At 40.5% G+C, this 17,676-nt stretch overlaps 1 protein-coding gene across 7 annotated transcripts in view; it reads left to right on the top strand.

Moving 5' to 3' along the window:
• The window catches only part of Fam118b (family with sequence similarity 118 member B), a 51,393-nt gene that overhangs the window by 28,068 nt on the left and 5,649 nt on the right, over window positions 1-17,676 (top strand). For 4 of the 7 annotated variants that reach the window (XM_059267600.1, XM_059267596.1, XM_059267598.1 and 1 more), the window contains exons 3-5: window positions 2,308-2,560; window positions 14,846-15,073; window positions 16,749-16,925. In XM_059267600.1, coding sequence (XP_059123583.1) covers window positions 2,308-2,560; window positions 14,846-15,073; window positions 16,749-16,925 — 658 coding nt within the window. Of the gene's footprint in view, window positions 1-764; window positions 880-2,307; window positions 2,561-14,845; window positions 15,074-16,748; window positions 16,926-17,676 lie in introns of all 7 variants that reach the window. The other 3 variants (XM_059267603.1, XM_059267602.1, XM_059267601.1) reach the window with 3 other exon arrangements.

Raw genomic sequence — 17,676 nt, 5'->3', positions numbered from 1 at the left:
AATTTAGTATGGGGACTTGTGGGAGGGGGCTTTATTTGGGGAAAGGACAGTACTCACTCAGTGTAAGCTCCTTGAGAACTGTATTTAGGTGTCTTACAGTGGCTGTTCATATGAGCCTATGGCTTTTTATGTTATATTTCAGTATAATTTACCACAGGGGTTAAAGATTACATAAAGCTTAAAAATTAGTAAAGTTTGAGCTGAGTAAGGTGGTGTATGCCTATAATTCTCACACTTGTGAGATGGAGGCAGGAGGATCAGGAATTTAAGGATTCTTGGGCTATCTGAGACACTATCTTAAAAGCACACTCTTGAGCACACACCTCAAGCACACACAAACACACACACACACACACACACACACACACACGCACTGAAATGAGCTAATTTTACTTATTTTTCTTCTTATTGAGCTTCCTTTTATAAATGTGAGATAGTTTTATGAGGTGTTTTGTCTAGATTTGGGTATGGAAGAGGCATAGTGTTACTATCTAAAGTCAAGATGACAAACCTCCTAATCTTAAGTAAGTATGTAGTTTCGTTTGTTGTTTTAAACATCCTTGTTTGACATACCTCTTAGAAAAAAGAATATTGGGCTATAGAGAATCTTGGCTTTGTCACTTGTGACCAGGTTTCTGACACCCAGCCATATTCTTCAGTGAAAGGCTTTTTCCCCTTCCCATGACCCCCTCATTTTCCCTTTCTATCTTGCCTTAATACTGTCTTTAAAAATAACTACTAGGGCCGTTGTGATGGCTCCGCAGGTAATGCTAAGCCTGATGTCCTGAGTCCAGTCCCTGGGATCAACATGACGAGAAGAGAGAAACAACTCCCCAAATTGTCCTCTGATCTCCACACACAGACACACTAAAAATAAATGTATGTTTGGGATTTTATAGGTTATTTAGTGATTGAAGTAGAGATCATAATTGCATTTTTTTTTTCTTTTTTTACTGGAAGCCCTTTTGTGAAAGTATTCAGTGGTTGTGTATATTTACATGTGTGTTTATATGCCATTCACTACCTTTTTTTTTTTTTTTTTGGAGACAGGCTTTTCTGCAACTGGCCTTAAATTTCTAATCCTTCTGTCAGTACCTCCCAAATTCTGGGATTATGGACTTCAGCCTTCACATCCAGTTTTCATTCATCATCTTGATTCCTCTTTTTAAAACACACTCAATTATATGCTTCTAATAGCTGTTAACAATTTTTTTCCCAGTAGACAAGCTATTTTATATATGGGCCCATCTCTAGTTTCTGCATGTTTCAGGGTTTTCCTATTTGTTAAATGACTGAATGTAGAGACCCGAGTAGGACAGGCAGTTGTAGAGGTTGTCTCCCAAGACTTCAGAGTGTTCTCTTGTTCTTGAGTTTTGTCTAAGTGTTGATCATGTTTCTATTCATTGTACTATTTGGAAAAAGAAGGGTAAGGCAAGTAATGATTGCAGTGTAGTCGTAGAGTGAGAGGGAAGGGAAGCTGAAACATGCTTGTCCTCATGCAGTCTCCCAGCAGGACTCTGCTCATCCCATGAGAAAGGGCTGTTTGTTGTGAGAAAAAACACCAGGCGCTCATGTTCTCAGAAGCCTGCTGAGAACTTTGTTTTGTTTTTGGCTCAATGATATCTAGAACAAAACCATGTACAGATTTGTCCCCTGGATTTGGCTTTCATGCTGAGTTTTATCTTTGCTTATAAAATCTGGAATCAAGTTTTTTATTGTCTTCCTTATTTTACATTCATATCTCAACAAACAATATCAATTTGTATGAAAATATTTTCTTTTTGAAAACAAACATGTCCTTTTGAAATTACCATTGGCTTGAAGAATAATTTAGTTGGCAGAACTTCAGCTGTAATACACTTGAATCTGTTGTAATATTAGTGGTTTTCTTAGCTGGAGAGGACAATGGAGGAGAAAGTTGGTTTTGTGATTGTTTTTCAGGATTCCTGAAATAGTTATTATTTTGTCTTCTTGCAAGAACTGGAATAATATTATGGTCTTTCATTTAATCTACTTTGGAGAACTGTCAGAAACTGGAATTCTCATTTTTACAACTAAAAATTATAAAGGGCACACTTTTAATCCCAGCACTGGGAAGGCAAGGCAAACATCTCTGTGAGTTCAAGGCCAGCCTGGTCTACATAGTGAGTTCTAGGCCAGCTAGGACTACACAGTGAGACCCTGTCTCATAAAACAAACAAGTTCCAGCTGTTGAGTAGTGAGGCCCGCTACATGTTTGTCAGATGTCTTCAAATGTACCTGGTGTCTGCTGCGTGCTCCAATCCTCTTGTGCCTTTTCCTTTTCAGGAAGCTGCTTCCAAGCTTGAAAACCAAGAAACCTCGAGAACTTGTGCTAGTGATTGGAACAGGCATTAGTGCTGCAGTTGCACCGCAGGTCCCAGCCCTGAAGTCCTGGAAGGGGTTAATTCAGGCCTTGCTGGATGCTGCTATTGATTTTGATCTTCTAGAAGATGAGGAAAGCAAAAAGTTTCAGAAGTGTCTCCATGAAGACAAGAACCTCGTCCATGTTGCCCATGACCTCATTCAGAAACTCTCCCCTGTGAGTAGTCTGCTGTATGCCAAAGTTCCTGAAAACATGATTGGTGTGCTTACTCTAGCAGGAATATTTGTCTATTGCTTGTGTGTTTATAACATTTGGCTCTTAGAGCCTGTTCAGAGTAATTATCCTGGCCCCATTTCTTTTTGTGATATGCTGAGAACTTTGAATGTTTGAATACACTTTGGCGATGTTCTGAATTTACTTTTTCTATGCTAACTATAAAAGGTGCCCTGATTTCCATGACTTTAAGGAAATATTGGAAAGATTTAAGTTGGGATTTTGTTTTTGTGTTTTGAGAAAGCATCTTGTGCATATTATACTGGCCACAAACTTGAAGTCTTCATGCATCAGCTTCCTGAATGCTAAGCGTATAGGCATGTGCCCCTTGCCTAGCTGGAGATAATTCTTTATCATCAAATAGATAAAATGAAACCAATTTTTAGTGTTCTTTTTAGAGGCTGTAACTCAAAATATTCACAAGGAATTTTATCAAATTAAAGAACTTAATTGTCTTTCTTGCTTCCCCTGAAAAATTATTTGAAAATTAGGATTCAGTTATGCTAGGATTAGTGGTACATGTGTAAAATATTACATCAATGAAAGCAGGGGGATTTGTGATTTCCAGGCCAGCCTATGATGAATAACAATTCTGTGGCACACACACACACACACACACATACACACACACACACACACCACCACCACCACCACCACCGACAACAACAACAACAACAAAAAACTCCCAAAGCACAGGCAGTGGATATGGCTCAGTTGTTAGACGCTTACCTAGGATGTATATGTCAAGGGCCCTAGGTTTGATCCCCAGCACTATCCCACTGAAAGCTTAGAACATGTTTTGGCTACTGTATTATTTCCAAATACATCTTCAATAAATCCTGATTTGGTTTGTTATTTGAAACAGTCTCATGTAGCTAAGGTCAGCCTAAAGCTCACTGTGAAGCCAAGGATGGCTTAGAATGCCTGATCCTACAGTCACTACCTCTCAGATGTTAGGCTTACAGGCTATGTGTTGCTTGGGATGGAACCACAAGCCTGTACCTGAGCCCACATGTTCCACATTTTAATAATTTAAATGCACCATGAAAAAGAAATAGGGCACTTACTCCTTAAAAATTAGCTATCGGGGGCTGGAGAGTTGGCTCAGCGGTTAAGAGCACTGGCTGCTCTTCCAGAGGTCCTGAGTTCAATTCCCAGCAACCACATGGTGGCTCACAACCATCTGTAATGAGATCCGGTGCCCTCTTCTAGGATGCAGGCAGAAGACTGTATACATAATAAATAAATAAATAAATAAATAAATAAATAAATAAATAAATAAATAAATAAACAAACAAACAAACAAACAAACAAACAAGCAAATCTAAAAAAATCATCTAATTTGAAAAAAAAAATTAGCTATCAGTAATTTTTATCCCTTCTCCCAAGACTATAGAAAGAAATGTTCCTAAAACTTATCATAGACCTTAAGGTTTCATACTCTTCCTTTCAGTTCCTTGTCCTTAATGAGTTTTCAAGAAATCATAAGGAACCAGATGTAAGTAGTGCATGCCCATACTTCCCACACTAGGAGACTGAGGCAGGAGAATTGCTACATGTTTCAGGCCAGCTTGGAATAATAGAGAGTTTGAGACCAGCTTGGACTACATAGTGAGGCCCCAACTTAAAAAACAAAAACAAACAAACAAAAAAACACACATGCCAGGTGTGGTGGCACATGCCTTTAATCCCAGCACTTGGGAGGCAGGTGGAGCTCTGTGACTTTGAGGTCAGCCTGATCCATGAAGTGAGTTCCAGGACAGCCAAGGCTACACAGAGAAACCCTGTCTCAATCAAAAAAACCAAAACAAACAAACAAGAAACAAAACAAGGGTTCATGAGATATTTTATTTTAATTCCAGAGCTGTGCCTTTTGTGGTAGCACACACCTTTATTATTTGTGTGTATGGGTCTACATATGTATATATGTGTACCCTGTATGTTCAGTGTCCTCAGAGGTCAGAAGAGGGAGTTGGATCCTCTGGGACTGGAGTTATAAATGGTTGTGAGCCACTGTGTGGTTGCTGGGGATTGAACCCAGGTCCTCAGGAAGAGCAGCCAGTGTTCTTAACCATTGGACCATCTCTCCAGCCCATGAGATTTTTATTCAGTAGGTAAAATTAATTCAAAATGAATCCCGAACCTAATTATCAGAGTTACAATTTTAAAATTCTTAGAAGAAAACAGTTTGGCAGTGATTTAGTCATAAACTGAATAATCTGCTTTTTAGAGGACAATAGGCTTGAATAGACATTTCTCCCAAGAATAATAGATAGATATAAAGGGCTAATAAGAATTCAGGTATGGGGGCTGGAAAGCTATCTTAGCAGTTAAAAGCACTGGCTGCTGTTTCAGAGGATTGAGGTTCAATTCCCAGCACCCATACCATTTATAACTCCAGCTCTAGGGGTTATGATGCCCTCTTCCAAGGGCACTACACTGCACGCACATGGTACACAGACAGATATGCAGACAAAACACCCATGCACATAAAATAAAATTAAAATCTCAAGAAAAATACTACCTACATTCATTTTTTTAAGGGATCCAAATATGATGGTATATGCCTATAATTCCAGCATTAGGGAGAGTGAGGCAAGTGTACTGTGAGTTGAAGGCCGTCTCTGGCTACCAAAACCATAACCACTTCACACTCATAGATATGGCTAGTATCAAGAAAACAATAACAGGTATTGATGAGGCTGTAGAGAAATTGGAATTTTCATTGTTTGAGGCAATGTAAAGTGGCTCAGCTGCTTTAGATAATAGCTTTATAACTTCTTGCCTTGCATGGTGGCGTACACCTTTAATTTCATCATTTGTGAAGCAGAGGCATGCAGATTTCTGTGAGTTCTAGGCCAGTACGGTCTACATAGGTTAGACAAGGTTATATAGTGAGACTTTGTCACCAAGGGGTGGGGGAGTGCAGGGGATACCAAACATACAAACAAAACGAATCTATAGCTTCATCAAATGACCTGAAAGCATGGTGTGGACAAGATGGTTCAGTGGGTAAAGGTACTTGTTGTGCAAGCCTAGCATCCTGGGTTTGATTCCTGGAAAACATGTTAACAGTGGAAGGAGGGAATAAAACCCACAAAATTGCCCTCTGACCTCTACATGAGCACTGTAGCATATGTGCCCACCTACACAAATCATGCACACTATAATAAAAGCTTTTTAAAAGCATGTTCGTGTAACTCCTGCTCATAGGTGCTAACAGCAGTGGTATTCATAATATCCTAAAAGTGGAAACATGTCAAATCTGTCAACTCATGGCTAGATAAATAAAATATGCTGTATCCATATACTATTATTTAGCCTAAAAAGAGTCCTAGCACATGCTACAACATTGGTGAACATTGAAACCAGCGCTAAGTGAAAGAAGCCATACACAAAGGACATATGATTCATTCATATAAAGTGTTCAGAATAAGCAAATCCACAGAGATAGGAAATAGATTAGTGGATTCCAGGGCTTGGAAAAGAGAAGAATGTGTTGCAAATGTGATATGCAGAATGTTTCCTTTTGGGGTGATGAACTGTCCTAGAATTAGGTAATAATGGTGGTACCTTATATGGATATACTGAAAACTAGTGAGATAATACACTTTGAAAGTGAATTTTATGGTAAATTACAACCAAAAATTCATATGTATGTAAACATTTAAGTTGAAGGTAGAATGGAATTTTAGATTTCTTCTTAAATTTTAAATGCTTTCCAGACTACTTCAAAAAATAGGAAGGAGGCTAGAGAGATGGTTCAGTAGTTAAAAATGCTTGCTGCTCTTGCAAAAACCACAGTTTAGTTTCTAGAACACTTGTCAGACAGCCTACAACTCCAGTTCCAAGGGATCTATGCCCTCTTCTTGATTTCTCAGGCACTCACATACATGCACACATACATACATAGATGCATGTACCACAAATAAATAAAAATAATCTTTAATAAATTAGGAGAGAGCTGGGCAGTGGTGGTGCATGCCTTTAATCTCAGCACTCAGGAGGCAGAGGCAAGCAGATCTCTGAGTTCAAGGCCAGCCTGGTCTACAGATTGAGTTCCAGAACAGCCAGAGCTGTTATACAGAGAAACCTTGTCTCAACACCCGCCCCCCCCCCAAAAAAAAATTAGGGAATCCCTCCAATTTAATTTGTAAGGCAAATATTAGCCAGATAACCAGAGTATATGTGAGCAGGGGTGGAGGGGGGGGGGGACTGCTGGAGAGAGAATAGGAAGACAGATAGACAGAGACAGGGAGGGAAGTGGAGGGCAAAACGTCAAATCAAGTACTTAAAACATCCAGCAAAAACTGAGTAAGGGAAACCCCTTTTAATGCAGCCAGCTGGAGTTTCCAACAGAGGGAGTCCTGGGCAGAGCAAAGTATCTCCTCAGATGCGGCTTCCAAATAAAAGAACATGTGGCAGTAGATAGAAAGAGCATCATCAGGTCAGGCACTGATGCTCATGACATCCTGAAGAAACTGACTGGGGAAGTTGAGGGAGCATTCCTTCCATGGTTGAGTTTCCATGGGCTGGACTTCCAGCTTCTCTTTCCCACTGCGGAAGCTCTTCTATCATGGGATAAACAGTGGGAACTTCTGTTAGAAGTGGCTTACGGCCTAGCTAGTCTCAAGGGCTCTTTTGCTGTTCTCTTCCCTATCCCAGAGTTATGGAGGTTAGCCTATCTAGCTCAGATTTTGGAGGACAGTTGGAAACAAGCATGCTTGGGTCTGAAATAGGGGAGACCCCGACTCCCAGAACGAGCTGCTCAGTTGAGTTCCAACAACACATGACAGTTTACCAGTATTGTACACTACTTGCCACTATCTCTTATGAACATTGATGCAAGGATCTTCAAAAGTATATAGCTAAACTTAATGCAGCATATAAAAAAGAATTTACATAATGAGCAAGGGTGAACTTTCCTAAGAATGCAAAATTGATTTAACATGTGAATGTCAGTATAATGTACAAAGAATGTCTATAGCCAGCCAGTAAGAAGTCAGGTGTATATATCAAAGGGATCTATATCTTTCTTTTAAAAAATAATTATTTTTATGTACATGAATGTGTTGCCTGCATGTATGTCTATGCACCATGTATGTGTGCCTGGTGCCTGCAGAGGCCAGAAGAGGGCATTGGTTCCCCTGGAACTGGAGTTACAGATGGTTGTAAACCATCAAACCTGGGTCCTCTGGAAAAGCAACATGTGCTCTCAACCACTGAGCTATCTTTCTATTTCTAGCCCAAGGGTCTTTATCTTTTAGGAAACATAATGAAGTATCTATGAGTGAAATTATGTAATACTTTGATATCAGCACTCAACAGCTCAGTGAAGTTAGGAAAAAGTCATGATGCATGGGAGTTTAAGTCAAACAAGATTGGCCGTGTGTCATGATTATTAAAATTGGGTGATTGGTATAGGGGGGTGCTCATTTATTTATGTATTTGCCTTTTATCGCAGTGCTGTGGATTGAACTTCTCACAATCTAGGCAGGTGCTCTGTTTGTTTTTACTTTTGTATGTTTGGGAAAATAAAATTGTTAGATTATTCAATAGTAACACGAAATGGTTAATTGGTCCCAATTATTGATCCAGTTTCATATAATAGAGAAGTAACATTGTGAATTCAAGGCAGAGAGCTTAGCTGTCAGAATCAACAAAACCATGCCATTTCAATACACTGGAATTCTGGGCAAATCAACTGACTTCTCACCATTTGCTTTTGCACAGTAGACCTGGGATCAGGACGCCTGGGGTCATCACACTGTCTAGAGCATGATTGAGTGGTTGGATCCCCAGCACCAAAGAGAAAAAACCAAACAGCTTGTTGTATTACTTCCTTCATGGGATTTTGTGAAGACTAAATGGCACTAGCCACGCTTGAGTGACTTGGAGTTGAAGTTGGAGGGTGGAGCAGCCTAGCCACCTTTTTTCATCAAACATCAATTTTACTTGAAAGAATGAAATGAGTGCTCAAAGTAAATGCAGTAGGAATGTTAATGACCTTGGAGGGGATGTGATCAGGAGTGCTTGATTTGCTCTATGTGGGACTAGAAAGATGAGTTACAGGGTAAAATAAATGATGTAGTATGGGATTTGCGGCACTGTTTGAAGTGAAGGAGGAAAATTCTTAGAGGTTGTGTGGGAGTTTGGCATTTCCTTTTGACTTCTGAACTCCCTGTTTATGTTTTCATTCCTTTGTCTCAGAGAGGCCACTGGTGGGAAATTTAGTTCTAAGACAAAAACTTTGATTTCAAATTAAGGAAATCAACACGGTGACAAAAGCATCTTTCCAAGCCCAGAGTGGTGGCTGACACCTGTAATCCCAGCATTGAGAAGCTAGAGGATCACAAGCCCAATGCTAGCCTGGGCTGGATAGTGAGGCCACATCTCAAAACAGAACAAACAAGCAGATATCCTCAGTCTTTAATATTGCTATAGAAAATTTGGTAATTCACAGAACTGGAACTAAAAGATACTAAGCTAAAACAAGTAACTTAAGGAATTTCCAAGTTTTAGTCTTTTCATAGAAAAACAAAAAACAAAACCTCATGTTCTTCACCCATGACTAACATGGTCTACCTAGGCCCTTCTACTTGTGCTCATAGTAAGCAGGCTGGTATAGGAATATAGCGTGTATGATTGTAAATACGAATGAACTAAGTACAGTTGAAGTTACAAAACACAACAAAGAACTTCTTTATAAGAAATCACTATATTTATTAAATCTGAAACTTAGTTCTGCATTTTTTTTTCTTTTTTTCTTTTTTTTGAGACAGAGTTTCTCTGTGTAGCACTGACTGTCCTGAAACTATGTAGACCAGGCTGGCCTCAAACTCAGAGATCCACCTGCCTCTGCCTCCTGAGTGCTAGAATTAAAGGCGTGTGCTACCACTGCCTGGCTTAATTCTGCTTTTTTGAAAAAGTATTGGTATATACATTGCAAAAATCAAAAGGATGTAGCTATTTATATCTACTGAGATATCTTGCTCCTGCTGGTGTATTTGTCTTATCTCTTCTTTGCCCTAAGTCACAGTTCACATATTTTTTTATGCGGCCTTCCAGCTTTGCAAATGTAAGCAGAAGTATATCTATCCTTCCCTCACTGTTGCCATCTCCAAAATCAAAACTAATATCCTCTAGTTTGTCTCACCTAGCAGTGTGTTGTTCTCCTGTATAGAATGTAAGTCAGTGTTGTCTATAACAAAATAACCTACTTGCTTATAAAAAGAAGAGGGGGTGGGAGGAGGTTCCACTCCATGGTCAGTTATTCCAATTGCTTTGTTCTTGTGGTGAAGCAGTGCATCATGACAGAAGCATGTAGTATAACTTTACAAGACAGAGATTAAAAAGCTAGCCAGGGCCCCAGAGCCACCTTCTAGAATATGCCCCCCGGTGACTCAAGGACTTTTCACTTGGTTCTACAATTTCTTAATGGCACAGCCCATGTTCTCATGCCTTTGGGAGGTACATTCAAGATCCAAATGATAAGATATGGTCCTGGGCCATACCAGTCTTCCATATATGGGTGTGTAGTCTATTACTATTGGAGATAACAAAGCAGTGATAGCCTTGTATATGTCATTTTATCCAATTGCAGTTATATCTGCAGGATTCCATCCTAGAAATGGAATAGCTGTGGCATGTTGGGTTGGCTGAATAGACTTGTGGGTTTGATAAAGTAAGGAAGCATCATGTTTCTTTAATAGTAAATCTGGTACTAGCATTTATAGTAGTTGACTGCTGTGTGTCGTGAACTCGGTAACTAGAATTAATACTCATCACTGTTTTGGTAGGGGGTAGATTTTTTTTATTTTATATGAGTTTTGCTTGCATGTGTGTATGTATAATTTGTGTGTGCCTGGGGCCTGTGGAGGCCAGAAGAGGGTATCAGATCGCTTGGATCTGGAGTTAGAGATGACTGTCAGCCATTTGGATGCTGGAAACCTAACCTGCATCCTCTGAAAGAACAGCAAGTGCTTTTAATAATTGAGCCATCTCTCCAGCTCCTTTCCACTGTTTTTGATTGGGTTATGCATCTAATTAAGTAGCGTTAGAGTCTCCTGTTGACTGCCTGTGTGCCATTAGTGTGATGTAATTATGTGATTGTGTAATGAAACTAGATAAACTTCGAAGACTAGGACTTGCATTCTTAGCCAAATGAGTTTCAGATCTATTTACACACCAGGAAAGAATCTTTGCAGCTGCTGACAGCAGGGGGCAGTAAGAACTCTGTGCTGTGCTGTTGTGCAGCACAGAACCGTGATGGACAGAGCCCAGATAAACCATGGCTTGTATCCAGCGGGCTGAGAGACAGTTTTAACTGAGTTCTAATGTTTTCACTGAGGAAATAGCACTTATTTGGTAAGTATGACCAAAAAATTGGTTATTTTATAAAATACTGTGTCACGTTAGGAAAGGGACACTGAAATGTGTTGTGTGTGTCTGCTTAAGAGGTTCCATGGAAACCTAAGTATTTCACTCCTGAGAGACAAGGAAACCTGGAAGGTATAGGGGGGCTGCTTTGAGGGAACCTAAAAGGAGCTCTGTATTCCAAGGAGCTTGAAACTCCTTGGTATGCCCTTGTAGCTAGATGCAGTAACTCATAGCGTGAATGGGAGCCAGGCTTGCTGACTTGCACGAGTAGCCCTAGCCTCTCTGGATGCTGAGGGAGGAGGATCATTTGAGTATAGAAGTTCAAGGGCAGCTTGACAAAAGTAGCAGTTCTTCCTCGGAGCTTATCTAGTGGCATAACATCAAGGATAGACTAGCTAGTGATCAGGTGTTTGTTAAAACACTTGACCTAGTTACTGTCTCATTTCAAATTTCTTTTGCCCCAGGGGTCACTGTGTCCTTGGTTATAGAACCAACTTCTCATCTGAAGTTGGCATTGTATTTCCTCAATCCTCACAGATATTATTCATTCATTGCTTAACAGTGGATATATATCCTGAAAAACGTATTATTAGGCGGTTTACTGCTGTACAAACTTGTAGAGTGTACTTCTACAAATCAAGATTACTCTGACATCACTTAGATGATACAGTTGTACAGGACCAGCTGTAAATGTGCCATTGTTATGCAGCACAAAATTTATTTACACATGTATCCTGAATGAAGCTAGGGAGGTAGTTAAACCATATGTTAAGTAGCTTATTTCAAATTGTTTAGTGGTTAGTAATTATTATTATTGTCCTTTTTTTTTTTTTTTTTTTTTTTTTGAGATAGGGCCTAGAACTCACTATATAGACCATTCTGGCTTCAAACTCACAGAGATTTGCCTGCTTCTGATTCTTGAGTAGTGGGATTAAAAGTGCGTGCCACTACACCTGGTTCTTTTTCTTTTTTTTTTCCCCCCAAGTTTTATTTATTTTTATGTGTGTGTTTTGCTTGCTTGAATGTATATGCACCACATATGTTTCTGGTGTCAGCAAAGGCCAGAAGAGGGAATTGGATCCCCTAGAGATAGAGTTACAGGTAGTTGTCAGCTACCTGATGTGGCTGCTGGGAATTGAACTCTGAAGCACTTTGCTATCTCTCTAGCCTGGTAAACTTTATTTTTAATTGTGTTTATGTGGGTGTGTGTATAGGTGAATGCAAATGCCTGTGGTGTCCAGGAGAAGGTGCCGAATTCTATGGTGCTAGAGCTCCGGGTAGCTGTGAGCCACCTGGCCTGGGTGCTATGAACCAAACTTGGATCCTCTGCATGAGTAGTGCACAAGCTTAACCTTGGAGGCATCATTTCAGTCCCTGAGTTTAGTATTTTCAATAATTGATACCTGTGGATATAGTCCAGTTGTACATGTCCAAAGCTCTAGGTTTCATCCCTAACACTGTAAAAACAATTGCAAAACGCAAGTTTTTAATCATGAAACTTATTTTAAATCTCTTCATAATTTTGTCATGTAATAGATATTCTTCATAGCAAGCCTATAAACAGATCGCTGAATTAGGTCAGGGTAAAACAATACAAAAAAGTAATAAATGGTTTTCATAACTCCATAAGCAGCCAAGTACCTGTAATTAGAAAAAGAGATGTTAAATTGGATGTGGCAGTACATACCTGTAACCTAGCACTTGGGAGGCTGAGGCTAGAGGATCATGAGTTGGAGACCAGTGTCAATCAACTACATAACAAGTTCAAAGCCAGCATGGGCTGCATATTATTCCCCTGTTCCCTGTTTTCCCTCTGTCTTAGTTAGGGTTTCCCTTACTATAATTAAAACACCTTGACCAAAAGTAACTTGGGAAGAAAAGGTTTATTTCAGCGTACAGCTTGTAGTCCACTGTCCAGGTTAAGTCAGGGCAAAAACTCAAACAGGGCAGGAACTGCAGCAGAGGCATGGAGGAGTGCTGCTTACTGGATTACTCCTCATGGCTTTATCAGCCTGCTCACTTGCTTGCTGGTTTTGGTTGGTTTGGTACTTTTTTTTCCCCCTGGTGGGGGTGTTTTGTTTTGTTTTGTTTTTTGTTTTTGAGACAGTCTCTCAATATAGTATTGGCTGTCCTGGAAATCTCTATGTAGAAAACCAGGCTGGCCTTGAATTCAGAGATCCTTCTGAGTGCTGAGATTAAAGGCGTGCACCACTATGCCCTAGCCTGCTTTCATATACCACTCAAGACCACCTACCCCAGGATATCATCACCACACCCACTATGCCCTAGCCTGCTTTCATATACCACTCAAGACCACCTGCCCCAGGATATCATCACCACACACACACACACACACACACACACACACACACACACACACACACACAATGTGGGCTGGGCCCTCCCATATCAATCATTAAACAAGAGAGTGTCGCCGTGCAGTGGTGGTGCACACCTTTAGTCCCGGCACTTAGGAGGCAGAGGCAGGTGGATCTCTGAGTTCGAGGCCAGCCTGGTCTACAAAGTGAGTTCCAGGACAGCCAGGACTGTTACACAGAGAAACCTTGTCTCGAAAAACAAAAAAACAAAAAAACAAAAAAAAAAAAAGAAAGAAAGAAAAAGAAAAGTGCCCTACAGACTTACCTGTGGGCATTCTGATGAAGGCTTTTATTCAGTTGTTGTCCCTATTCCCAAATAAGTAGCTCATGTCAAGTTGCCAAAAAAGCAGACTTTAAAAGAATAAAAGAAGGGCAGTGGGGAGATAACACTACACCACCTTGGGTCTGAGTGTCGCCTTCTTATCAGAGGCCTAATTTGAGGGTAGTTGGTGCTTCACTTTCTACCTTCATCCTTTAGTCATGATCTCTTAGTCTTACCATTTTCTTCCTTTTATAAAATTTAGAAGGTGGGCATGGGGGCTGAAGAGATGGCTCAGCGGTTAAGAGCACTGGCTACTCTTCTAAAGGACCCAGGTTCAATCCCAGCACCCACATGGCAGCTCACAACTGTCTGTAACTCCTGTTCTAGGGGATCTGACAACCTCACACAGACATACATGCATATATAACACCAATGTACATAAAATACAAATAGCCGGGCTGTGGTGGCGCACACCTTTAATCCTAGCACTCGGGAGGCAGAGCCAGGCGGATCTCTGTTAGTTCAAGGCCAGCCTGGACTACCAAGTGAGTCCCAGGAAAGGCGCAAAACTACATAAACCCTGTCTTGAAAAAAAATAAATAAATAAAATAAAATAAAATAAATAAAATAGGCCAGGCGGTGGTGGCGCACGCCTTTAATCCCAGCACTCGGGAGGCAGAGCCATGCGGATCTCTGTGAGTTCGAGGCCAGCCTGGACTACCAAGTGAGTCCCAGGAAAGGCGCAAAGCTACACAGAGAAACCCTGTCTCGAAAAAACAAAATAAAATAAAATAAAATAAAATAAAATAAAAATAAATAAATTTAAAAAACAAGAAGGTGGGCATGATGACACATGTAATCCCAGCACTTGGGAGGCAGAGACAGGAACATCACTGAGGACGTGAGGCCAGCTTGGTCAAAGTGAATTGAATTCTAGGCCAGCCAGCAATCCACAGCATGACCATTTCTCCAGTTTTAAAATGTCTATTTCAAAGGCTTATTATGCTCATGATCACTTACTGTTACTAGGCATTGTGTTTGGCATGTACCATTCTAGTTTCCTTATTACAATGAGAGTGATGATGTTTTAAGTATAAAGTACTCAAAATTTGTAGTTTCTGCACATGAAACAAGTTAACAAAGCACTTATGAATTTTATTTTATTTTATTTTATTTTTTTTTTGTCTTTCAAATCTCCCACACATGCAGCGTACCAGTAATGTTCGATCCACATTTTTCAAAGACTGTTTATATGAAGTATTTGATGACCTGGAGTCAAAGATGGAAGATTCTGGGAAACAGCTCCTTCAGTCTGTTCTCCATCTGATGGAAAATGGAGCCCTAGTATTAACTACAAATTTTGATAATCTCCTAGAACTATATGCAGCCGACCAGGGAAAACAGCTTGAATCCCTTGACCTTACTGATGAGAAAAAGGTAAAATGTTAACCAGTAGTCTTCTCTTAGGGTAGGTGGGTCTTATCTTCCTCAGAAAAGCTACCTTCTGGCCAGTATGTTAGTATTTCTGTAGCAGAAGTGTATTAGTTATTTTTCATGTTGTTGTGACCAAAATATCCAACAGAAACAAGCTAAAGGAGGAAAGGCATGACGCTCACTATTTCAGGGAGTTTTAGGCCTCACAGTAAGAAGAGCACAGTGGAGAGGCTTTTTGTGGTGGTGAGAGCATGTGGTAGAGACTGTTCACATCATAGCAGAACAAAGAGCAAGAGAGTGGACCAGAATCAGGACCAGGTTATAATCTTCATAAATCTCTCTCTGAGTGGTCTGTTTTACTGGCAAGGTCCCACACCTCCCAAAATAGCATCATGAGTTGGGAACCAGCACTTAAACCATGAGACTGTGATGGGTATCTCCAGCTCAAACTGTAACAGTGAGAAAGAAAGCTGCTTTCCCTGCTTGTATTTTTGGGATTGGTTGGTTTTTTAGGTAAAATCGGTATACAATAAAATACAAAGGCTTTAAAGTTATGAGTATTGACAGTTTTGCCTAATTGTAAGGGTGAGATTAGTCATTTGAAGAGACTGGAGCAGTGGAGCAGTGGTTCAGCAGGTCGGCTATCCAACCATACTTAGGGACTTTCCAGCCAGTAAGGCAAAAAAGAGAGAAATCCCAACTCAAAATTTTAAAAAGAAACATGGGAGTGAGTGTGACGTGGTTCAGTGGGCACTTAACCATCAAGCCCAATGACCTCAGTTCAATTGCCAGGACCTACATGGTGGAAGGAGAGAACTGACTTTTGCAAGTTGTCCTCTGACCTCTACATGTGCACCATGGTGGTGCACCGTCCCCCCCTCCCCCCACACACACACACACTACATAAATAAATCTGAAAGATGTTGATGAAGAGATGATTCCTTTAAGGTCATTTGCTCTGTTCTGTGATTTTGTCATTTTCATTGTTTCTTTCCTTGGAACCTACCTTTGTGTCCAGATTAGTTAGTGCCCAGCTGAAATAGTCTGAAGAGATAAATGACTCCCCCAGTGCCGCAGGCCTGCCTCTGCTAGGGTAGTAGCTGGAATACTACTTGTTTTTGCTGACCTGGGACTCAGATTGGGAATTGAGCCAGGTGTGGTGGTGTATTCCTGTAATCCCAGTACTTAGAATGCTGAGGTGAGAGGATTTTAAGTTGAAGGCCAGCCTGGGCTAAATAATGAACAAAAGAGAGTGAAAATAAAATAAGCTGGGTATAGTGGTACATATCTTTAATACCAGCACTCAGGAGGCAGAAGCAGGTAAATTTCTGTGAGTTTTGAGGCCAGCCTCGTCTACATAGAGTTTCAGGACAGCCAGGGCTTCATAGAGCGATCCCATGGCAGAGGGAGGGAGGAAGGAAGGATGAATGGGAGGATGATACCAGAGCCACACCAGAGGAAACTCCTTATTGTTCTGCAAATGGTGACAAATTCTAATTGCTGATAGTGACTTTCAAAGAGAAGTCACTAGATTTGCTGCCATCATTCCTGACAGTCATAACATAGGAACACAGGCACATCAAGTTTTCGAATTCTTGTCCTTATGATACCGTGAAGCTGGACAGTTATATCAGAAGTCTGATCTTCAGGCAGCCTCTTACACCTTGTGACTTTGAAGCAGGTGCTCGCCTTGCCATCCTGGTCGAGCTGTGTATGTATTGTGCAGGTCCTGGAGTGGGCGCAGGAGAAGCGGAAGCTAAGTGTGTTACACATCCATGGGGTCTATACCAATCCTAGTGGCATTGTCCTCCACCCAGCTGGATATCAGAACGTGCTCAGGAACACTGAAGTTATGGTAAGTGGTGCTGATCTAGCTGGGCTCTGGCTCCTGAAGACGTTTCTAAGCATATTCCAAGTATTAACAGGGGAGCATTTACTTCTCATTAATCAAGACAACTAGAAAGTCAGACCTTACTCCCTTGTCTGTTAGCCCTGGGTGTGCATGCCATCCTGGGAAGTGCAGAAATTTTACTTCAGGTGTAAGGTCATAGGGCAGGTATTTACCTGTGCTTGGTGAACAGCCAGCAGAGGTACGACCTCATTGGCATCACCTTCACATACCAAGAATATATTAGTCTCTTTCTTCATTTGGTTTCTTATTTAGTCAGCTTTTTAAGAAACAGTTACAGTTGGGGCATAGATTATTGAAAGACTGTCCATTTATTCACACTTGACTGTTTACTTGGAAAAATTGAAAAACAAATTGATTAGAATGACAGAATGGAGGTTTTCTTCTTTGGGTCTGTTGATCTTTGGGGTTCAAGTTTTGGACTTGTTCACATATACATGTTTAAACTGGAAATGCTTCTTGGGTCCAGCTCAGTGCTAGAAGTTTTCAGGACAGGGTCACATGGAATCTTTACAGAACGGGGCCAGAGAAAGACCAGGAAATGTAATGCTTTCTGAAGTATAAGGGCCTTATCCTTCCCTGATATTTACTCTAAGTATATCCATCATTGATACTGAAGCAAAATCATTTCTAATTTGTGTGTGTGTGCTATATGCTCAGACACAAATTATATAGACACACACAGCAATGTTTTAAG

This window comes from Peromyscus eremicus, chromosome 7 (genome assembly GCF_949786415.1).
Source record: "Peromyscus eremicus chromosome 7, PerEre_H2_v1, whole genome shotgun sequence".
In the NCBI taxonomy this organism is placed as follows: domain Eukaryota; kingdom Metazoa; phylum Chordata; class Mammalia; order Rodentia; family Cricetidae; genus Peromyscus; species Peromyscus eremicus.
The sequence above is the reverse complement of the archived record's forward strand: the minus strand, read 5'-3'. Positions and strand labels throughout refer to the sequence as shown.